Source organism: Eurypyga helias, unplaced genomic scaffold, assembly GCF_000690775.1.
Source record: "Eurypyga helias isolate BGI_N326 unplaced genomic scaffold, ASM69077v1 scaffold8116, whole genome shotgun sequence".
Taxonomy (NCBI): Eukaryota; Metazoa; Chordata; class Aves; order Eurypygiformes; family Eurypygidae; genus Eurypyga; species Eurypyga helias.
Window position 1 is genome coordinate 16,823 of NW_010257217.1, and position 25,063 is coordinate 41,885.

The 25,063-nt window shown below is 35.9% G+C and overlaps 1 protein-coding gene across 1 annotated transcript in view; it reads left to right on the top strand.

Moving 5' to 3' along the window:
* The window catches only part of LOC104511359 (MAM and LDL-receptor class A domain-containing protein 1-like), a 157,632-nt gene that overhangs the window by 13,088 nt on the left and 119,481 nt on the right, over window positions 1–25,063 (top strand). The window contains exons 5-6 of the mRNA XM_010153940.1: window positions 3,570–3,817; window positions 7,046–7,343. Coding sequence (XP_010152242.1) covers window positions 3,570–3,817; window positions 7,046–7,343 — 546 coding nt within the window. The remainder of the gene's footprint in view (window positions 1–3,569; window positions 3,818–7,045; window positions 7,344–25,063) is intronic.

Consider the following 25,063-nt stretch of genomic DNA (forward strand, 5'->3'; position numbering starts at 1 on the left):
GCTTGAAAACCCCAAACTCAGAAGCCTAGAGAGGGCCTTGGTAGGTCAAAGCATGATAGATCAAAACATAGGAAACAAGAAATTGGCAGGTTTGCCCAGGCATGGCAATTGTGTTTAAAAAACATTAAAACAGTGCAGCTTCAAGACATCTTCAAAGTACTTTTTAGCAGTAGACCTTCCTGGATTGCTAGCTCTAACTGTAGATATGTTGTTTGCTGTGTACAAGAGTCATCATACCTTAGTTAATGATTATTTTCTGCACTCTGCTGAAAGAAACTAGTCCCTATTCTCTGTTCTGAAACTCCAGAATGTTAATAGTACTGTATCACACAGTGATGCTCACCAAGCCTAATTAGTAATGTCTGGACAAAGTTAATGCTGCTGAGATATAAACGGTGCCTCATAAAGCCGTTAAATTACTATTCAGAGATCTGTGCCTTGGTTTTGTTTGCTTTGTGGAGGGATCTTTTTAGCTAGTTGCATGACGTCAGTGACATAAAATAAGTCAAGTACACGTTTTAACAGACATAGCGATTCGCTAGGTGTTTAGAAAATATTGTTAGACACTGATGAGTGATCAACGCTCAGAGTTTGGGGTTTTTTGTGGATTATTTTTTGTTGTTGTTGATTGGTTTTGGTGTTGTGGGTTTTTGTGGTTTTTTGTGGGTTTTTGGGTGCCCTATGGGTTTTTTTTAAGTGTGGTGTCACTAGTACTATTTTCTTACTACAAGTATATGAGAACAAAATAACTCACAACAGTGCTGGAGAGGTAATGGGTGGTAGCACTCCTTCCACCTTGTTCAGAAACTGCTGTGGTTTGCCTTATGCTGTTTGAGGTTATCAGTGTATCAGGAGAAGGTCTTGGAGGCAGCTCAGGTTACATTGAGTTGGGCTCGACTCCTTGAGGTAGAAATGGTGTTTTATGAGATCCACTACATTAAATTTTGTGAAAAAGGCTGTGAGTCAGTGGTGTTTTTCCAGTCTGAAATATGGATTAGTGCCAGTGCAGGTGGCTGTATGTGGTTGATGTTTGGTTTTATCTGAGCTTGGATAATGTTTGGTTTAGCTTTACCAGTGTGCTTCTGAAGAAAATCTCTCAGTAACTCCTATTTATTATGATTTGGTTTGCATTGTAAAGTGTGCTCAAGTACATGAACTAGGATCTTTTCATTAGAAAATAAATTGAACGATGAGTTCCAAGAAGGCATCAAATGTACTCTAACCACTAGGGGTTATTCAGCTCACACGATCTGTCTGTACCACCTTAGACCTCTTTCTCTGCTCCTCTGCTAAATGCCATCAAGTCCTCATCATCAGGTGTTTTGCTCTAAAGATCTGCTCCTATAGCTCTGTACTGCTTGTTCACCTAGTCATAGCTGTTGGGAATAATATGGCTTAAAATAGTTTAAATTTTGCTCCATTTAATTACTTGGTTTATTACAGAGATTCATTAGATCTTTTGTGATCAATATAATACGATTCATATGCCTACTGTTAAGTGATTTTCTTCAATTATTAAGCTCTCATCCGGTAGACTAATTCAGCAGCCCTGTGTCACTACTTTACAGACAAAATGATTAGCTCAGCTTTTGTACTTAATTACTAAGAGTTCACAGATCTTCATAGAAGTGTCTACTACCAAAGATTTAATATGCAAGTGCACAGTCATCTGCTGTAACTTGAGCTTCTAAGCAGGCTAAGTTCTCTTTTTCATCAGTGGAGTAACTCACTTCCAGGCTGAAGTTCATGTAATTTAAAATCAGTTGTTGTTATATCTATAGGACAATTTATCTAATCTGACTACTTTGATTTGTTGACTATTGAGATCCTACAAGGACATCTAAATTAGATTAGGTAACATGCAATATATACAGCATTAGCAGGGATATTCAGTGCTCATGACTTGCAGGTTTGATTCTTGAAAACATGCCTTTAAATAAAAAGGTCAGTTGCATGCATTAATTTTATTGACTTGAGATGGAATTTGTAAGTAATTGAAGGAATTTCTCTACATAGGATCCTGAAATATTAAGTAACTACATGATCATATAGCAAAAGATGAGGAGTTAAAAATTTTATGGGCCATTACATTCAGTTGAAGGAAACTACAATCTCTGTTATGTATAAATGATAATTATATCATTTAGCATATCAGTTTTGGGTTTTTTCTTAACTGTTATTTCAGATGGCATCATATTTACAGACAAAGGTAAAAGACAGAGAAGCTATTATTGCTAAATTGTCTGTATTTTTAAGAAAAAGTTTCTAGCTGCTTCTTCACCCTTCCAACCTCCACGAAGAAGAAATCTTTCATCTGATTTCAGCCTGAAGTTTTAGAGGTAACTGTCTGTGCTGTTTTGGTCCATGTGTAGACTGCACAGATTTTAGCTTCTTGGCCTCATTACTGAGGTTTCCCACCAGCTGCTAATTAAATAAAGCTACTTTTAAGTGGATGAACTTTATCAGGCCCTAGAAGAGGCTCCGGTTTTGTTTACATTTTATGAGAGTGCTTTTGTAATTTCTTATATTGTCAGACCAAATGATCCATACGGTTTCCAAATTTATCTTCAAAGTGCTTTCCAGCAATAATAGTAAAAATATTCAGGGCACAGTCAAGAGTCTCTTGAAGGTTCTGCTGAAATTCCAGCTTATTTCAGCAAGTTTAGTCTTACTTGGTAATCATTACAATGAAGTTAAAGATGTATAGAGAAAAAAATACGTGCAGCTTAAACTTCTGGAGTGGTGCAGTTGACTTAACCCTAATTTACATGGGCAGATGACTAATCATGCTGGCTGTTTTGACATTCAAGGTTGGAAAATCAGTAAAGGATATGCATATTGTTTCATATGAAAATCAACCAAAATTATGACAGCTTTCTTTTTTTTCCTAGACATTTATATAAAGGTTTAGGAGAAATGTAGATAAACACCTATTTTTGCATATTGGTTAAGAAAATATATATGTGATTTTTTTCTGGAAACATGCACAAGTAAATTAACTATGGGTGTGATTCAGCTCAAATTTAACACACCTATAGTTATGTTTTACATATATATGTCCATATGGAGGCTGTATCTTTATGGTGGTCAATACATTGAATTGAATGGGTTGCTGTTCCCTAAATATAGACCATTGACATCATTTTCACCTGAGCATAAAATGTTCCTGAAAAAAGAGTTTTCTGTTTAAGTATTGGATGACCAATGGAGGGCACCAATTGACCTCTGCCTGTATGGCCCTATTCAGCTTGAACCCAAATACATTGCTATATTCACTTACTTTTGTACCAAAGACTCTGTTAACTATAATAATGAGAGCAGGTTACCTACTGCACATATATGCAGTTCACTATCCTATGCTATTATTATATCCTAGAACATTAAAAATGCTGGTTTATAAGATACATGAATATTATTTTTTCTATTGAAGATTTGGTGGTGTTGGTTGGTTGTGGGATTTTGGGTTTGTTTGATTTTTTTTTTTAAGGATTTGTGTATTAGGTTATTGTGTATGTAGTTAATTAAATCCTTGAAAAGAAATCTCTTATGTGTTTGCAAATGTCTTTCAGGTACCTCTATTGGGCATTGCAATTTTGAGTTTGATCTTTGTGGATGGAAGCAAGATGAAAATGATGATTTTGACTGGAACCTTAGAACTAGCAGTACTACAAAAATGGGCACTGGACCAGCAACTGATCATACATTGCAAGAGCCATATGGTCATTATATTTTTATAAAGAGTTCATTTTTTCAGTTACCAGGACAGAAAGCTAGGATTTCTAGTCCTGTTCTAAGCAGAAGGAATAAAAACTGCAAGGTATGTAGGGGTATGATAGTAGGAGGAATTAAGAATTTTATTTGGAGAGTGCACCAAGGTAATATTCCTAAAATGAATAAAGATGATCTTTCACATATTTCTTGAGAAAAAAGTGTTGATGTTTTAGAATATACAGGGCCTGATGTTATTTCCTTGAAATCATAAGAAAAGATATATCTTGTTGAGGGAGAAGAATGACTTCTGTAGGCAAATAAGTACTCTAGGAGTCTTGGACGAAGCCAGCAGTGAGTGCAGCATCTGCCTTAGAATGTCTTATACGACATCAGCCCTGAGTAGCATACAGCTATGTAAAGGTTTGTGATTTTATGGAGAAAATGTCTACAAATACAGTAACAATTGGCTTTCAAAGAGTACAACTGCAACTGGAAGGATGCATGACAGAAGGCGTTGTCACTGTCTCTCCTCAAGAGCATGGAAAAAAGTAAGCCTTTACTTTCCAAAACATTAAAGCACAGTGATGATCCTTGATCATTCCTCTGCAAACCTGGATTAAAGTTTTCTAGACTTGATACATCTTTTATAGTCTGTGCTACAATGGTAATCTGTACTTTCACATGACATCTTTCATAACAGATCTATCAGAATCTGCTACAGGAACAACATGATGAAAAAGGGTATTTTTCAGAAAGTTGAACTATGCATTACTTTGAAATGGTATTTCTCCAAATTTTTATAGTCTTTAAGTATCAAGGCTAAAATGAGTAGCATCTCATTTTCTAACATCAGTGCCAAACACATAATGGAAGTTTAAACATTAATAGTTGCAAATAAATCTGGTTACTAACATAATTATCAATATTTTTTTAAACTAGTAATTAGAAAGAGAGCTAACAAAATATCTGTATATATTGTTTATGGAGAGGAATATTGTGCACAAATGGAGCTGCTGTAAAAGAGAAAGTGGTCCTTTTAGCCTGTGAAAAATTAACAAAGTGAAAAATTATAAAGACTAGAAAATTAGCAAGGCAGGAATGGCTTGTTTCAGGGTAAATTTGGGAAAGAATTTCTAGAACTGGGGAAGTGATCTGAGGAAAAAGAAATCTAATGAAGAGAAAAAGGAACTATTAGTATATAAAGTTATTTCAACATTCTGGGGGAATTTTAAGATTAAAGTAAAAAAAAAAATAATTAAAAATATGAAAGATGTCATGACTCAGCAATTCCTTTATTGTATGCACAGTAGAAAGAGGGGTGGGGGTGGTCGCTGGGTTTTTTTTTTTTTGGCAAGTATTGTATTTCCTGCGTATTTTTGCATTTTAACCTTTCCGATTATGTTTCAGTATCAGAAAATTAGTTACAAAGAGACCCAGTTGTTACAATTCTTTTCATTTTCAGAAATCTATGATAAATTCTTTCCGATAGACCTGAAAAGATAAAATAGCCGGGTGATGAATGACATACAGAGAACCTCGGAGAACCAAGACTAGAGAGCGAGTCTATGTTCTGTGCAACACAAGTTATGGGAATTGATATTTCACAGACTTTATAAGTCAAGCCTGAGTAATGTGGGGCCCCAGTCCTGAAAGGATTTGGACACAGGCTTAAAAGGAAATTTGTGCATAACTGTTATCAAGATGACATTACTACTATATATCTAGAAATGATGTACTAGAACAGAAGAGAATGCTGATTCCAATATACAAAGTTGTTCAGTGTATGTAGGATATAAGGGTATTGCAAATAAACATGAAGTCCAGAAAATAGCTAGAGTCTGGGGGAGGAGGAGGATATGAATTCAGTGATTATAAAAAAGAAAAAAAGGCAAACATAAAAAATACAGTATGTACTTTAAAGAACTGCAGCCAATCGGGAGCAGTCTGGTGGCAGCTCTAGGAAAACCTTTGCTCAGAATTTAATGACAGTCAGCAAATCAAACAAAATTCAGCAGTAGTAAAAAGAATTAGAGATTAATCCTAAAAATTTGAAAATCATCATATAGTTTAAAGATATATACTTATATTGAATAGACAAACCTAATTTAAAGAAGGATTTTAGGAGAAACAGAGACATTGCAGGGCAGGAAATGGGCAGGTGTTATTCTTTCCATAAAAGAAAACTGTGATAAAAATTGTGTTTGACTACTTCATTGCACAAGAGACATTCTGAAAATGAGCATAACAAAATATTTTAAAGAATTATAACATAATAAAATGTTCAAAATAATTATAACACATAGCCCTTTATGGTTTTACTAATCAATAATTATAGAAAATAAATTAAATATAAATGTGTGTTTATTAAAAAAAATGTATATTCAATGCAATAAACTGCAGAACCAGTCTAGCACATGGTAATACAAAGGGACGTGACATTACATTTCCATATGTGTCATAATATTGACTGTTATGTTTTCATAGCTATAATAAATAAGTTACAGTTTTCATACTTAAGGGCTTGTGCAACATATTAGACTAGGAAGAAATTCGAGCTATAGATAGATGTTCTCATATATAATAGCATGAATTACCTTCTTTCAGGGTCCTACATCATTACTGTAAATATTGTTTTTTGTCAGAAATAAAGTATTGAACTAGATTAATTATTAATTTGATCAAATACAAGTTTTTCTTTGTTGGTCTTGAACTGAAAATAACTGAGAAAGCAGCTAATGGTGACAACTATTCACAGTGGGGTTTTTTTAATGTTCTGTGTGTACTTTATTTTACTTCTGTACTTCATAGTTTGTTTTTCTCATTTTTACTTTAAAAAAAAAACCACAGTTTTCTAATCCAAGGACACATTATACTTTATTTTAGCTATTATTTTGCATTTCTGCAGTCCATGTTAGAGATAATTTTCTAATTGCACACTCTATAATCTAGCACAAATATATTTGTAAACAGAAAATTGTCCAGTAAACTGAAGTAACTTCTGATATTGTAAATGTTACTTCTCCCTCCCTTTTCTCCTATAAAGTATTTTTATTCTTTTACATTTACATGTAAGAGTTACTTTTTTTTTTTTAATAAGATCAACTGTCACATCTGTAATGCTGGCTTCCAAGTTTGGCTTATGGAATAGTTAAAAAATGAGCAGTAGTAAGTTTTTTATGTGTGCATTTTAATTTAATTGGCTTTGAATCAGTAAAAATAAGGTCTATTCTAAATGCTACTAATGATGCTCCATTTAATAATTAGGGTAAATACAATAGCAGAATGTGCCTGAAGTCACCTATTGTATACTTGATGCTATTGTTCTTGATTACAGATACTTTTCTGTTATCATATGTATGGAGATCACATTGGATCATTGATTGTCTACCAGAGGTCTATGACAAAACATGAAAAAATTCTCCTTAATCTTACTGGAAACCAGGGAAATTTCTGGCAGCGCAAGGCACTGATCCTTGCTGGAGGTGGAGATGAAGATTTCCAAGTTGTCTTTGAAGGGATAGCTGGAAAAGGTCCCAAAGACGGCATAGCACTTGATGACCTCACGTTTTCCAGGGAGTGTTTACCATCCCAGCAGTTTTTACCAGCAGAACCGACAATGCTGCCACCAACAGGTATGCTCCTGCTATGAACAGTCTCTGTAAGTCTGGAAAGGACGAATACTAGCATTTCTTTCATTTCTTGACCTCTCCTTCAAAAGAGAAATAGAATACACAGCTTTTTAAAGACCTATTAAAACTAAAATGCTTTTAAGTAGCCCTTTGAAATTCTACTGAAAATATTTTATGAAGTAATTGTTTGGGTACTGAGTCAACACTTGTGAATCTGCAAGACTTATCGTCCAGCCATGTATACTTAGAAAATACCTTGCTTAATTTGGTGGAATTTGTTTATCAATAGTTCTAAAGTATAGTTGTTATAAAATAAAGAACTAAGAGTGGGACAGAGACCATATGGACAGATTACAATAAGGCCAGCAGGCTTTAATGCTTTTGGCTTGTGAGAATTCCTACTTGATACTGTTCAGGCACTATATCCATCTCCTTCCTGTGTGGTGTAGTGCTAGCATTGGTGCAGTTATTTGCATCCTCCTCAGTTACTGCACAAGGGAAATAAGACTCAGAAAAATGTTACCAAAAATAAGAAAGTTCTGATGGGGATGGATCCAAACAACCTCAAGGTAAGAGTTGCTCCTGAAAGCACTGATGATGTTCATTGCTAATATTTGCTTGGACACAAATGATGAAGAAGAAACTCTTTCTGACAGAACAGGACAAATCTCTTTCCTCCTTCCACATTTATCACTAGAACTTTTGAAACGTAAACCCCCAAAGTGGAATTTAGGAGATGCATTTTGTTCCTGGGCCTACTACAAATTTCCTGCGTAGCTGCAGCAAGTCATTTTATCTCAGTTCTCTGTCTTTCTAATCAATAAAACAAAGTTAATATTTCCCAATGTCAAGGACTACCGGGAGAATGGATCATTAATTTATGTGAGCTGCTTTGCTTTGTTTCTGCTGCTAATGAGAAGTCTTCCCCTTTAGGGTATCATTAAGCACTGCTCAGGCACTAGGAAGTAACTCTGATGAGACTACATCAAACCTAAGAAATTACACTCTACTTTGTGCACAAGATAAGCAGCAAAGAAATGGGACAATGTTTTCCAGACATCTCTGATAAGTTGCTAGCACACAGTATTTGCTTCCTACTTGCCTCAAAACAGCCAAGAAAATTTATTGCAAATGAGACTGGTATTTTAAGCTTCAGCTTTATATGAATGTTACCCCAAGAGGAACACTAGCTGAGATTTCTGATTCTTTATTTTTGATGTTTTCGGGCTCTGTCCTCTTAATGGTAGATGCAGCTCCCTGTGGCAATGTTAGCAACTTTAAAAGCCTTGGTTTTGATAGTAAAGGATGTTCCAAAACACTTTTATGATGTATATAATAAAAAAGCTACTAAAATCTCAGGAAAAAGCCACCAGAGACTGATTTCTTGGTGTATCTCATCTAACATGTACTTTGTGAACTTTGTAGATTCACAACACTTTGAGATAATGGCCTAAATTCATCCTTGTAGTGAACCATCTTTTCTATATCAACGATTTTCACTTGTCCTGAATTAGACTTTACAAGACACCGAGGGTTCCAGCTTACAGCTACTATTTAGCAGTGATTCTTGTTTGGATCATTGCTTGAAATGTGAATCTCCTCCTGCCTACAGAAATGTTCTGAACAGTGGCAAAGTGCATGTGGAGGCTGTGAAAAGTGCCCTGTGAAGTAACTATAAACTAGAGCCAGCTAGAATGTCAGTGATGATCAGCTGCAAAAATCTGAAATTCTAGACTACCCTGCTTATATGCAGAGACAAAGTGAGTTTAACCAAAAGTGAAACATTTATATGCATTGCTCAAATTTTTAAAAGATTCTGAAGATGAAGAACATCATACATCAGAGATCTGATCCTTTCTCGTCTTCAGCTAAAGAGAGTATTTGTTAAGAAAGTTGAGATGTTTTCTCTCTGAGAGATTTGTAGCTTTTGAGGTCTATTCTCATAATACGACAATGAAGGATTGACAGCGATGCATATTTTTCTACCTGGTTAATATGCTTCCTCTACTATGTTTGACACCTTTCCTTTTCTTAGGACTTGAAAGGAATGTTTCTTTCATTTTAGGTACTCAAAATATCACAGTCAGTAGTAACTGTCATATTGTTTTCCCACCCTTCTCTTCACCTAAGTGAAGTTTGGTTATTCATTGTTCTTTCTCACAGTCTGAAGAGCTTCCTTTGTAATTTTTATGGCATACCAGTCTGCAATCTGTATTCTGCAAACTGAACAAATTACATTAAAAAATTATACAATTTTTTTTTTTCTTTTTGAAAGCAGAATTCACAGCAAGGGAGATTCTTCTGAGTCTTATGAGCAATATCACAGTGTAACACAAGTATAATGAAGTGGTCCGTGCTTGTTATTTCAGCACATAGAGGGATACTGAAATGGGTATAGTGTAAAAACTAAATAGAATAATTAAATATTCCTATCTGTGACAGAGACCTTCACTATTCAGAAGAATTTTTCTCTGTGTCTATGTAAATTCTTTGAAGCTGTAAACATTAAAAAGCTACATTCTAGGGTGGTTGGTTAACTTCTGGACAAACATGAAGTAATACTTAAGGGCTGAACACAAACATTGGACAACTAGAAAAAATTATTTTGAAAGTTAGCATTGTCATTTTCTGTAGAGTGACAGCATGCTCTAGACTGTCCTCATGATGTTGCTTAGCAACAATGATGCTGAAGTGCTAAGCCACTGAGAGCTGCGTAAAATGCTGCGCCTGAGAAACAATAAACATCATTTTAGGCCGGCACTTATGAACTCTTCACTGAATGAATAGTGATGCATGGTTTTGCTCATGTCCTACAACGGTACTGTTTCTAGGAAGATACAAAGACAGGTTTGTTCTAACAATGCTATTTATACCTGTTGCTGTGTCTCTGCTTTGTGGCTGGATTCTCAAGTTAGACTCTGCTCCGTGTAAGAGTCTGTCTCTAACCACATCAGCCTAGGAACTGGGCCATACTGAACCTTCAAAAGTTGCAATTCCAGCCTTGTTTCCTCTGAAATAACTTACACTTTCCTGTGGACATGGCAATCTGGCAGGATTGCATAGGTCAGGTAGCATATTTTCCTCACACTTAACCGCTCATTCTCTCGATTACATTTCAAAAATATCATGACAGCTGTTTTCTATATGCTTTTCCCAATAGAAGCAAGTTAATAGTTTTCAAAACCATGGCCTTTCCAGGAGGCAGTCACACCCTCCCCTGCTTCTTCATGCAGGAATGCTAATTTCAAAGGGAGTTATACAATCTGCCCAAGAATGTTCACAGATTAAGACAATGTCTGACTATGCCCCCAAAATTTGAGTCCACTGGCATATTTATACTTATGTTTTTGTACAAGAGACATCATGGATTTGACAACAGCTTCCATGATCTCCAAATTTGGTTGTCTTCTCTCCCCTCCCTTCTCTCCTAAACTGTTGTCACTGAGTATAAAAATGACAGATCACTCGATCAGAGTTTCTGCTTATGTCTCTGTACCACTTACCTGGGAATAACAGCTGCCAAGGGCTGCCTCATCAGATTAGCAAACTGAAATGGAAAAAGGTTATTCCCAGAAATGAAAGAATTGGTGGCTGTTGACTCAGTTTAGTGGAGAAAAACAGTTGTTATTTCCAAAATATTAAGAGTTTCAGGGAAGTGTTACATTCTGTGATTCTATGTGATGAACACAGGAATATTCACAGGAAATCAAATGAAGGTCCATTCCACTTGATATCCTGTCTCTAATGCTGTCAGTGAGATGCTGAGCAAGAACTTGTGCTGGTTTTGGGTGGGGTAGACTTCATTTTCTTCATGGTATGGGGCTATGTGCTGGAAACAGTATTGATAATTCAGGGATGTTTTAGTTGTCACATTATGCTTATAGTAAAGCAAGAACCTTTTCAATTTCTCATAGTGTCCTTTTTCTCCCAGATTCTTTGCTACAAGAAGCTGGATGGGGACACACTCAGGACAGCTGATCTGAACTGAGCAAAGGGATATATTAGGCCATAAGGCATCATACACAGTATATGAGCTAAGGGGAGTTGGCCAGGGTGGATCATTGTTTGAGGATGGGTTATCAGTCACTAGGTGGTGAGCAATTGTTGCACTGTACATCACTTGTTTTTGTATATTTCTTTATCAGTAGTTGTATTTCCTTTCCCTTTGCTATCGTATTAAACTGTTTTTATCTCAACTCATGAGGTTGTTTTTAGACTTCTCTCCCCCATCCCACAGGGTATTGGGGAGAGCAAGCAGCTGCATGGTACTTAGTTGACAGCTGTGGCCAAACCACAACAAACCAAAAAAGGACAGGCATATAAGATGCTTCCTCGTAATGTTCCTAATATTTCCTGTTTTAGGAGACCTTAAGGACTGTTTGTGGGCTTGCATATGAAGTAAACCTTAATGTATTTGCCTTCTGTATAGAATCTAATTTCCCTGGGAACACATCCAAATTTTAGCTCCTTCCTCATTTTTGGCAGCAGGTTGTACGAGTCCACCACTTGCTGAGAAAGCAACTCTGTTTTCACCCTGTCTCCTCATTGATAATATCCTTTACTGAAAATGGTGAACAAAGTACAAACCCACCTACTCCATACTGATCCCTATGCAATCATCCTTATGCAACTTTACACACTGAAGGAGTTCCAACTCTTTTCTTACATGGAAACTATTTCATATGTTTTCCTTTCTCTGACTTTTTAAAAGATCTAGTCTAATCTTTTGAGAATATGAATGAGATTATAAATATTCTGTGTAGAGTATTTAGGAAATGAGCAGTGACACGATAGCAAAATTATTATTTTTCTCTTTACTCTATTTCCTGTTAAATCCTGAAGTCTTATTTGCTTTGCCCTTTTTGAGCATTGGGCTGATGTGTTCCTGGAGCTATCTTAAGTACTCTGCTGTGTCACTTTTTGGTAGTGGTGCTGATTGGACCTCATCACCCACTTGTGAAGATGGATTGTGTTGTTCTCTGTAACTCAATTAACATTGAATTTCCTTGCCAGACACTCAATTAATTTGCCTAACTGTGGCTGTTTAGCTCCACTGAAGTTTTATAAAATACCTGACACACCTACTTGGGGCTGGCAGTTATATTTCCCCAAAATACTTTTCTTGTTATTCATTGTTCTATCACCCTGAATAACTTCATACCACTAACAGAGTTTTGTAGCTTATTACTCCTGCACTGCCCTGGTCTTTTATAAGTAATAGTTAAAAAATGCAGCCTTGCTATGTTTTTTTATTCAGCAACATAGCTAAAATTTAAATAATTACAGTCAAAGGAAGAGAATAGTCAGGTAATAAAATTGGCAAATCTGATTTCATTTGAAATATCACCCAAACCTTTAGAGTGTGCCCTAAAGACCAGAGGATATTGCTTACATCACTCTTTTGAAGATATAATAAGATTTATAAAAAATTACAGATGCATAAATAGAAATAACCTTGGCAGTTATTCTAACCGATATATAATTACATGAACAATCCTATTTTATGCTTCAGTGCATAATGTGATCTCCTACTGAAAAGAGGAAAAAATATCTCCTTATGCACAACTGATTGAATAACAAAGCATTTACATCTTCCTTTGAAGCAACTACTCTTGTCCATTGTCTGAAAGAACAAGGTGTGGAACAAATAAAGTAGAATGTCTAAAGCACTTTAAAACTATTGGGAAACAAAGAAGCAAACAAGCAAACAAAACAAACAAACAAAACTACAACAAAACCCCAAGCCTATAAAGAGTGTTTAGAATTTCTGATATGCCCCTGGACTTTCAGAAGCTATCTATATAGTTGCCTTAATCATACCCAGCTGGTTGTGAAACCTTTTTTTTTTTCTTAATTAATACCTGAACAGAAACAGACTCTCAGGTGTATCTACAATGAAATTCCATGCAAGTGACAATTTACCTTTTCACCTAGATAATATGATGAAAAGTTCATGGTTACAGTCTAGACTTTTAAAAATAATAAATTAACATGTTTAATTTTTTCTCTTTCCTTTCTGGCACAAGATACAATTATTCCATACTTCTCAGAAAAATGGTGGAAATACTGTGAAATAAGTAAATTGGTTTAGTAGCTGGACATAAAGTTAAAAGTAATCATGAATACAGGTGAATTGAATTCAACTTCTACATGTACTGTCCAGCTGTTATGAAGAAAATCATCATTGTATTGATAGTGAAGGAGACAAAATATATAGCCTGGATTTTCATGTTGTACTTTCTGATTCTATGAAGCTTTCTCCACCTAAATCCAAGTCAGTATAATCACTGTACATTATCAATTGTACCTGCCCTTGATCAACCTATTTAATTCCATAGTTCCTACTTTTTTTTTTTTTTGCTTGCTTGCTTGCTTGTAGCTAGGACTCTTATTTGTCTCCTTTGGTTTTGAGCTGTTGCCTTCCCAGGCTGTATGTATGATGGTTTGAAAACTATGTGCCTATTAGTTAAACCAAAAAAAAAAAAAAAAAAAAAAGTCTATTTATACTAGTCTAATTTACAAAATAATTACAAGTATTTAGAATTGGTTGTAATTTTAAAGATACATTTCTGTTAAAATACTTTTTTCTAGTATTCTCTGGGTATTTAGGATATAGTCTGTCCATAACCAATTGCAAGATTTGTACATACAATAAAGTACAGATAATTTACTGAAGTTGCTCATACTCTGTTATAATTATATATCAAAGAAACAAAATGTTTCACCTAGGTATTGCCAGATCTATTATCTTCAATGAGCAATAAAGCTGAAAGACTGTTTGGATTAGCAGTCAGATCAGAACCTGGGTTGGGCCCATAACTGATGACAGCTCTAGAAACTAAACAACAGGACATGCTTAATGTCATCTAAGGTCCTTGGAGGTAGGGTACTGTCAGCACATGTATTTCTGTTTCACAAAACAGTTTAACATCTTCAAAACTTTCCTTATCTCTTGGGTCTCCACAGACTGGTTTCTGAGAAACATGTCTCAGAGCAGACATCCAAATAAGCATTGGCTCAGGAGAAATTAATTTTCAGTGCTGGCAGTTTGAAGCGAGTCTCTGAGCACCAGGTCATAGCATGAACAAGTGACTCCTTTTGGCAATGGGTAGCTGAGATATAGGAATACCTTTTCTAACCAAAGGCAAATGATTCCTAAAAGTCCAAGAAGAATTCCTGATACAATATTAATAAAGGACAACCCCGTTAAAGAGCCCATGTCTTTTATTTTCTCCCTACTGGGAGAACTAAATGAGATGACTTTTACCAAATCTAAGCTTTCCCAGGACCATCAGTGATACTGGCATTATTAGCTCAGACCTTTCCCTATCTGTTACATATTCTATATGCAGAGCTCAACTCTGCCTGAGTGAACTGAGAACATGAAACTTTTAACCCTGCTTTGCATTTCAAGAACTCTTACTTGAGTGTATTTATTACTTTTTTCCCACACATCAAAAGTAGAGAAATAATGCTGCAGTACAGGGTATTCTAGATATAATAAGAGCTTTTATTATTAAGTTAGGTCTTGCAATGCAAAAGTGATCTGAAAAAAAGTATATTTCACACTATCTTGTCCTATTTCACCTTTAGTTCAGTACACCTTTGTGGAGCATTTGTATTGCCTAGACATCCTGGAACAAAATTCCATGTGTGGTTAAGATTGCAGGCATGTCTGTGCTTCTTTTCTCTCCCTCTCTAACTGTAGGAAACGCACTGAACATGAAGTGGCCTTTCATCGCTTACTTATCAATAGTCACTTTGGATTGTGTTTTACTTCCCTAGTTAGTGTTTACATTTTCTATATGGTCTATATTAGACAAAGACAAACTTTATTTTGCATACGGTGTTTGTAAATTTTACTTAAAAGCTCAGTTTATATTTTTGTGGTTTATATCAAGCAAGATTTGAGGCAATGCACTGCACAGCTTCATTTTCATTCTTTGATTAATTTTCTTAAACTTTTCAACAGAATATGCCTCCCCACTAGAATGATATTGTAGCTTTCATAAGATACCTAACTAACTATCACATGGTGTTCTTTGATTGCTGTTCAATGGTGGGATAAACAAAGTTAATAAACAAGTAAGGGGTTAAAAGACTGTTAACTATCAAATTGTATAAAGTATTCCTGAGTGTGGAGGGACCACACTTAGTTTATGCTCACAAGTCAGATCATCTCAAGTGCCTCAGACAAGGAGATGAGATTGAAGAAAGGGGAATTCAAAACAAGGTTTTTTTGATCTCTAGAAACTTCCAGCTATCCAGAATATAAGCAAAGTTTTTGTCACCAATAATCACAGAAGTTCTTGTCAAGAAAAAAATCATGGGATGTTGCTGGCTGAGGCTGCATAGTCTTCACCAAGCATAGGGGGAAAAAACTTAGCTGATTTTCCTCTTCAGCTAGACTGGAGAGGGAATATGCTAGTGAACTGGAGGGAGTGAAGATTTTTTTCTCCACCTTTCTATTTTACTAAAAGCTTCTTTGTTTGAGGAAAGCCCTTAATATTTCTGTGCTGCATGTTTAGTTATCTGAGTGAAAAACAAAATTGGGGGAATGGAAGAGATAAATAAAACCATCTTAATGCGCATAATACATCTTTAGGTAAAGTAAATCCAAATTTTATCAGCCTTACCTAAGACTTGAAATATTTAGAGTGGGATTCAGCTGCAGGGCTCAGATCAGATGCCATGCACCCCTAGGTTTACTCAAGATGTGTCACGTATCTAGATTCCAATTATAGTCCATGTATTACACTGCTCTGTTGCTGTCCAGCCACTCGACACAACTGAGTTGCACACATAAAGACATGTTGTGGTTTGTGATGCCACAGGGTGTCTATGAAATCCCCACCGTGCTGACAGGTGTATAACAGGATGTATGGAAAGTATATGCCCTTCAGCTAGTGACAAGGAATGATGTCTTACACGTTTTGAAATGCTATGTGTGTGGGCAACCAAAAAAAATTTAGGTTTCTATTTTAGCATGATGTGGTTGCTCTTTGAAGTCCAACGATTGTTACCAACCCCAACCCCATCCCCATCAGTTTTAATGGCATCTTAGACACTTAGCTTGCCTACATGTAAACAGAAATGTTTGTCTCTTTGTGAGCTGAATGCCATCCAAGTTTTCATTTTAGAACTCTTTTTGACATGGTTTTATTTTCATCATCTCTTACAGGTCTCTTTCTTTTCCTGGGTTGGTTTAGATTTGCTTTACTAGAACTGATTTCTGAGTTGCCTTGCTGCTAGCTTAAGCAGAAATGGCTGCCAAGTGATGAGCAGTTAGGCTGACAGCCTCAGAGTGCTGGAGGATATGGAGTGTTTCCCATAATATTGGTACAGTATCTCATCTGTGGGATGTGAAACACACTTTAACTGTAGACTAAGCAGTTGTTGTGGGATGGTGGTACATGATGTCCTCTCCCTACAATGTCTGCTTCTCGTCATGTTTGGTGGCTGCAACCAGCCACTCTGGGTGGCTCTATTAACATTTGCCTTTCACGTGCCCCTTACAGAGATGAAAGTTTGTCTTCATTAGATCCTTCTGCTCTATTCTAAATGTTCTCCCCTTGAAATCCCCTTGCTTGGTTCACCTACTTTCACAAGGTGTCACTTCAGGCCCTCAGCCTCTCCTTTTGTTGTCTCAGACCAGGTCATTGCCATTTTTGCATATGGAACTACAGTAAAACTATCACACACCCAGATACTGCAGGTTTTCAAGTCTGAGGCATTACAGAGACACTAATTTAGATTCAAGACATTAGACTCACATTGAATGGTCTCTGACAGGTAGTACGATGGAAGCTAACTCCTCCAGTATTACTGTGCAAAGATTTCACAGCAGAGATTGAAGATGATGGCTGATACAGGGTCAGCTTCAGAAGAAAAATTAAAACGTCAGAATATTCCTTTCCAAATTCTAGGAATTAAGACATTAGAAATACTTCATAACTGTTGTAGGAGAAGGCCTTCAAATATCCTTTCTTGTTTAGTCGGTGTTTACTTTGAAGATCTTTTATTTTTTTTAAGGACTTTAGTGTAATTGAACTAATGATAGACTTCAATATTCTGTGTGTTTTCTCTAGCACTGACATTTTTTACAAACACCTAGTACAACACTTTTATCTTGAGAAGTGTTTATGAATTGGCTGCCCAAAGCTTTATATATGATAAATTTACTTTGATGCTATTACAGCTCAGCTTGAGGATATGTAAAACATCATTTACGTATTTTGTCAGAGGCTAGAATGTGCCTTGTTTGACAGAAAGATTTCTGAACTAATATTGGTATTAAATGTCATTCCATAAGGCTGAATTAAGTTACAAGGTCTGCTGCTAGCACAACAATAGCCTAATATCTGTCTTCTAACAGACGCCTTTGCAGTTGTTTAGGATGTATTTTCCAGTTTTCTGTTTATCATCTGTTTTTTATGGAGCTATTTGCAATTATACAGAGTTGTAAGCAAAACCTGAATTATTTTCCCAACAGGTTAAGCACTTTCCATAATTCTACTGCTCAAATTCTACTGTTTTGTGTGTTGTGTATTTTTTGGGGAGGGTGTTGCTTGGTGGTGTGGTTTTTTGTTTGTTTTTTATTTCAGATATTTTCACTAGTTGAATGTGTGCTTACATTTGTAGAACAACATAGTTTATGAGCACATATTTTGTTGAACATCCTCTGGAGTAGTTTGTATAACTAGATAGTGAATGCACAAACATTTAAAGATGTGATATCAAAAATTATTTTGTCAGACTGATGAAAAGTGACTTGAGAAATTATTTTCTATAAAACGATCTCATGTATGCCATGAATTTGGTGATGATGTTCTGAGAGAAGGTGTTACATCAGAAGAAAATTGATAGCAATTTCAGTAAATGAGACCTAGATTGTCAGTCTTTTTTGTAAGAGTAATCCTAGTTATCTGAAGCATTCTATTAACATACTTCTGTGCAAAGATGTAATAGTTAACTAGATAGAGAACTGAGTGATACTGAAAGCTGAAACACTAGCTTTAAACTGTGATAAATCAGTATATAATAAGGACCAAAAAAAGTGATTGAAAGATTAGTTTCTGAATCTTAGGATTGGATTAATGAATCCAGGTAGTTTAGTTAAAGTATTTTGAGAATCTCAATTATTATTAGCATGCATACTTAATTAACTGGTTAATTAAAACAATTTAATTGTAAGCATTATTTTTTTTCTTTTCATTTGTGCTGAATATCATAATGGAAATAGCAAGACATGTTTCCTGGGAGGAAGCACAACAGAGAGACAGGGTGGATGAAAAGTCTTTAAAATTTTATGTTCTTCAGTGTTAGATAGGAGAAGATCATACAAAGCAAATGCTTTTCTGGAACCACTTTTTGTGTGCAAATTTGAATGGATAGTTTCTCATTTATCAAATCTATATTTGATTTTTTTAAGAACAGAAATGCGATATTCATTAACAGATACTAACTGTGGCTATTTAATAGCCGATTATTGACTAGAAATTAACTATTTTTGAGGTTAAAAAGAAACACTGCCTGACCACCAGCCTGGCCCTCCCAACAGAGCACAAACTTTTGATTCTCCCCTGCATATCTATATATACAAACACTTGCATAGTATTAGAGCAAATACTATCTTCTAATTCTCAAACTGTTTGAGACTGTAAACTTGAGAAACATGGCTGAAACATCTCATCTTGTGGTATTTTGACATTTTTCATGCTTCTGCAAAAAACCAACACACACCTAAAGGCTCTATGTAAGCAAAACATCTGTTCTAAACAAAGTATTTCCTTACTGAGAAAATGCATACCAGCTACAATGGTCCCATTTCAAGTGATATCAACTTCAAGTTATAATTATTCCATGCTGGTAAACTCAGGCATGATTTTGATCATAAACTTTTAAGCCCACTTATTCATAATTCTTAACAAAAATGTTTTCCTGGGACATATAAAACCTATTTAGGATGATAGACAACAAGTTACATTATCTAGTGATCAGAAATAAACAGTAGCTGACACAGAAACAAAGATTCACTATACAAGAGAGAAACTTTATTGTTATTCCTAATGTTTTTTGCAGTAGGATAAAACATCCTCAATAAGTACTACCTTATTGAAAATCTTGTCTCTCTCTTCATACAAGGTGGAAAAGAACCTTTGTATAGCAGAACTATTGTTGTTGTGCCAGGCAGGGACAGTGATCTATTCATACGCATCCTAGAATTTACTTCCTTTGGTATCTGTTTCTCTGAAGGATGCTTATATGCATCTGTGTAATGACCTTTAGGAGATGTACAGATGCATCCAAATGTAAATGCCCAAGAGGATGGCTTCCAAGTAGATGCTATACACAGGGCAAAAAGCTATTCCAGTTATGACGTTCTTTACTTCCGTTCCTGAAGAATAACCCAGGATGGAAACTCTGAGCTTTGAGAGATTTGCCTCTTAGTGGAGATAAAGAGTTGTAGGAGCTGAAATCCTGAATCTGAGATCTTGCTTATCAAGGCCAGTATTCAGTATTTTAGTGCATGCCAACATAATCTACTGATTAATGAAACTGGAAAGACTCAGAGATGTATTTTAGATTTTAATGATATTTTGAACCTGGATGCCCAGCTTCAAATTAATGAATCTAGTTTGTCACAAAGGAGAAATGCCACAGAAAAGGTCTTTCTCATGATTTTCTCACAGAAATTTTTATGTTGTATTTTGAAGTTGTCCAGTGTTGTTTGGCAAGGCTTCAAAGAAGATGGCTGTAAGAAAGTGTTCAGCTTCTTTTGGACTTTCAGATGAAGGTTTGGGCCAGGTAAATTGGAGGGTTTTGAGCAGTATTGATTTTTGGGTTTCAGATCTATCTGTACTTTCTTCTGTGTTTCCTTTACCTTTCTTTCTGAGCAGAGGAAGACTGAATGGCAGAGCTTGCATACAAATCAGAGTATCTGAACTGTTCATGAATAAATTTAGGCTAGATGCTAAACAGGTCTCTTATCTGAAAACTGAAAAATAGCCTTTCAGTAGCAGCAATGGAGAAAGTTACAGATTATATTGAAAGCAGAGGAATTGCTTGAGGTTGTTACCTTTCATAAAAGTTATCTAGACCTAGTGATTTGAGCAATTTCTTTTAAAACACAAGATCCTATGAAGTGGGATAAAACAATTTCATCAGGGCTTTCTTTCCAACCATAAAGTTTTTGCTGTTCCCTTCTTCAGCCACTTGGTAAGCTTACTATGTGTTACTATTTGTTACCTCAAAGACAGCTGCTAAACATGAACACATACTGAATCAAGGTACAGATAATAAAGCTATTATTGCTTTGAGGAATAAACAATCATGCTGGATTGGACTAACGATAAATAAGGATAATCAATAAAAAGGAACGAAACTACTTAATCACATTAGGAGATGTTAATAGTCTAAGTGAAATCAGAAGGCACATGTTCCAAATGCAGTAGTTGTTACTTGCAGAGTCTCACCTCAAACCACTTATGCTGACTTTAGAGGTACATTTTTCAGGTTTTCTTTCATTGTCTGAGAACAAACTTGACTGTAACACACAGGAAAGGGAAAAGCTGACCGTATTACAAGCTATGTTTCTTTGAGGTACTGACTGACAATAGAGTTCGTTGGTATCTTTCTCTTCCATCAAGCATAAAACCTTTTTCATTTGCCTATTGACCTTTTCAGTGGAGACTCAAAGGTGTGTGGAAGGTTGTTCAAGACATCAATAAAATCTTATAATCATCATGTCCACTTCAGCTCACTGTAGTATCTGTCTGCTATAGATAGGAACTTTTATAATATCATATGGTAAATACAGTAATCCTGAAATTTATTCCTTTTGAGGAAGGAGAAATGAAGAAATCACAGGGGTCATGAGATTCAATTTGATCAGTTTTGGACTTTCTTAGTTTCTCCTACACCTGACTCTTACTTAAGTATTGCTAAAAAGTTTAAACATATCTGTGTTAAAATGCTGTAATTTTTTAATAGAAGTTCTTTGAAAAAGAGTATTTCTTGCAGATCTTTCACACTTTCATCCAATCTGTATATAACTGAGAATATTCCAAAGCAGCTTCCTTTGTAATTTACATTTGTATTGTTGAATATTAATACTGATGTAAGGGAATAGATTGACATTCATAAATAATAGAGATCACCATAAAGAAAATGCCAGTTCCTGGAAGAGACATCTGAGGTCTTGCAGACATATAATACAATCACTCAGTTACTATTTTTTTACTTCTACTGCTTAAGCCATGTCTTTTTTATAGAATCACAGAATGGTTAGGGTTGGAAGGGACCTTAAAGATCATCTAGTTCCACCCCCCCTGCCATGGGCAGGGACACCTTGCACTAGACCAGGTTGCTCAAAGCCACATCCAGCCTGACCTTGAAGACATCCAGGGATGGGGCATCCACAACATCTCTGGGCAACCTGTTCCAGTGCCTCACCACCCTCTCTGTGAAGAATTTCTTCCTGATATCTAATCTAAACCTCCCTGATTTCAATTTATACCCATTACCCCTTGTCCTATCACTACAGGCCCTTGTAAAAAGTCCTCTCCCAGTACCCTTGTAGGCCCCCTTCAGATACTGGAAAGCTGCAATGAGGTCTCCTCGGAGCCTCCTCTTCTCCAGGCTGAACAAGCCCAATTCTCCCAATTTTTCGTGCCCTTATTGCCAGACAAGGGGTTTCTAAAAGTATTTTGGTTCATACTTCCAGTGGTGGAACTAGTATCTCTCAAGTTCTAGGTCTCCATGTCCACTGCCTTCTCTAACAGGTTAGATCTGACCAAGACAGTGTCCTGCCCTCTGGTCTGAGTCAGGGCTGTGACTATAAGTGGGAGCTAGTTGACCAGGCTTTCACTGGGATTTGAGGGAAGGGTTTTCCACCTGTCACGTTTACTGAGCACAGTCCAGAAGCTCTGATAGGTGATACAAAGCGGATTTATCACTGTACTGCAACTCTGCCTTCCACTATATGCTTTGGATAACAACTTGGAGAGTCGTGGAGAATATGGAAGTAGCACATATTCCAGTGCAGCCAGCGAAACTGTCTCTTCCTTTAGTCTGAGTTATAACATCATCAAATGCTTTTAGTTCACTCTTTGCCCACCTTTCCTTCGGTGTCCATATAGAAATTTCCTCCTGATGTACCTCAGCTATTGAGTTTGTGCACCCCATTTCTCATGCTCAAACTGTTCTGATTTATGGGTTTCTGCTTTACTTCAAGCCATCTTTTATATCCAATCTGCAGATTGTTTTTCCCATCAGAAACACAGGCAGTGAAACCACTGACCAGAGTCTGCACTAGGCACCAGGAAAAGCAAATGGCATTCCTTCTTCCACCCTTGAAACAATCAGATATAAATTGGACCATTAAACTGGAGGTCAGGACTAAAACACTTTGGGCTCTAAGGTAGAGATGTCATCATTTATGCATCGGTCCAGGCTTTGACAAAACACTATAACATTTGGCTGCTCATGCAAGGTATCGGTGTACAGTTATACTATGTTTTAGGTAAGCTGTTGAACTGTACTTCAAAGGGGCATGCTGCAACTTGGAGTCAAGCCCGGAGATCTTCAGAAAGTAGATTGACTGGCTTCCTTCCAGATCTGCTGCACCAAGATATTCTCACATGGCACAGGGGGTTTATGACTGCCGCCTGTGGTGGAGAAAGCTGGAGATTCAAGACTGAGTTTAAAACTTTTGACTTAAAAATACATACTACTAAATGTCACAAATGAAAGAAAAAAATATATTTAAATGTTTTTCATATTTGTAGGATCATGGATTTTATGCCTAAGGAACACTTCTTTCTGTGTCTTTGCTAAGGAGTTCAGGCAGTGCATATTTAGGTTTAATTATTTTGAGCAGGAACATGGCAAACCAAAATATAGTTTCATTTTATTTTATTTACTAAAAATAAGCTCACGTGAGTGAGTTAACCTTTTCAGCTTAGTATTTAATCTTTCTTACTGTAGTAGAAGCATGTGATGAGTACTGTTGTTTCTGAAACAGCTTTGCTAAAACTAGATGTGGATTCCTTTTTATTGTATTTCTTCTTTCACCCTCAAGAAGATGGGGTCTACATTTAAACTTGGCTTTGGAAAGGGAAGATTGTATGTAAGAATTGATATATCCCTGTTTCCATTATCCATATGTTCTGTTACAGCAGTTTTCTTTGTCTATTTCTTTATGTTGGAGATTTAAAACACATTATTAGCACTGGAATAATCATTATAACATGTATTCTATCCTGTTTTGGTTTTCTTGCAAGGAACAAAACAGTCTTAGTGTAATTACAATAGGAGGAGTACCTGTCAAAGAATCTATGTTTACATCTTTTCTTATTCACCATGGAGATTTCCCACCCAAAGAGATTAACTGAAAATTTCCTTTTGAACTGACCGGCTAGCATGTTTTATAGACTAAACAGGAGTAGAAATACTTGAGCAACATGGAAAAGTATGGACTATTTCTACTATTGCTGGTATTAGTATACCAGTACTGTAACAGTGGAGGAGTTAAAAAGACCTAGTAAGACTTCTGTTCAGAACCTGCTTTTTTATTTCTTTTGAGTGATTGTATATTCACATGCACCTAAGTACTTGAGACTAAAAATTTTTCTTTATAGCAATGCTTTCAGAGTTGCCCTGCCCTGCCTGTGTTATATCCAATAAACTCAGTATGAAGAGGCAGTGAGTGCCCATCTTGCCTTCAGCTCGCCTTACCCTTCAGAATTTCTGTTAACCTTAAATACAGCAAAGCACAATGTTAAGGCACACCGAATGTGTCACAGATTGTATATATCTTAAATGAGTGACTGATAAATAACCATCCTTTTCTAATGAGAAATAATAAAGTACCATTGAATGAAACAAATAAGATGCTTCAGTGCTGTGTCATGGATAGAAATTAAAACACTGAGCAGTGATAGACTATGTTGCTGTTTATATTTTTGATTCTTAATGGTTCTGAGGAGGAATATTACTGGATCTGATTACTGGAAAGGAATTATCTTATATTCCAGCGTGGAAATGGAAAAGATAAGGAAACATCTGGGGAAGTTTTGGTTGTCAAAACCTTCATCTCAGCTCTTTGTCATGGGAGAAACTTAGAAGGTTAACAGTTTCTTCTGAAATTCACTTTTGCAAATAAATTCAAGCTGTTTTTTAAACTTTCAATTGCTCAGAATGCAAAGCAATATGTCAAGGTGCCTGAGAAGCTTGCAAAACCCAAAATTCAAAAGTTTGCACTCAATCAGAAAAAACCAAACTATTTACAAAGAGCGAGCTGATAATGTGTAATATTTTTTTCCAGCATTTCAAATTCTGAAAATCTTTAAAAATTCTTGTACTTTGCAAAGCTTTACATTTGTAATGAGATGCATATTTCACATTCCTTTGCTGACTAGTCATTATTATTATTCATCATCATCTGTGACGAAAACACTTTACTCTGTGTCCTTGGGTTATACTGGTGAGATATTAGAGGAAATGTGTTCTTTTTTATTTTTTTTTTTTTAGGTCAGATACAATTCAGTCATACAGTAATGTCAACTCAGAGCAAAAATGATAATGGAGTAATTGTTGCAGGGAAAATCTCAGATATCTAAATTATCTAGAGTACCCTTCTCCCTGGGATGCCAAACTTTTAGCCTGCTGATTACTTACTCTGGCATCTGTACCAGGTTACGGTTCTACAGGAACTCTAGCTT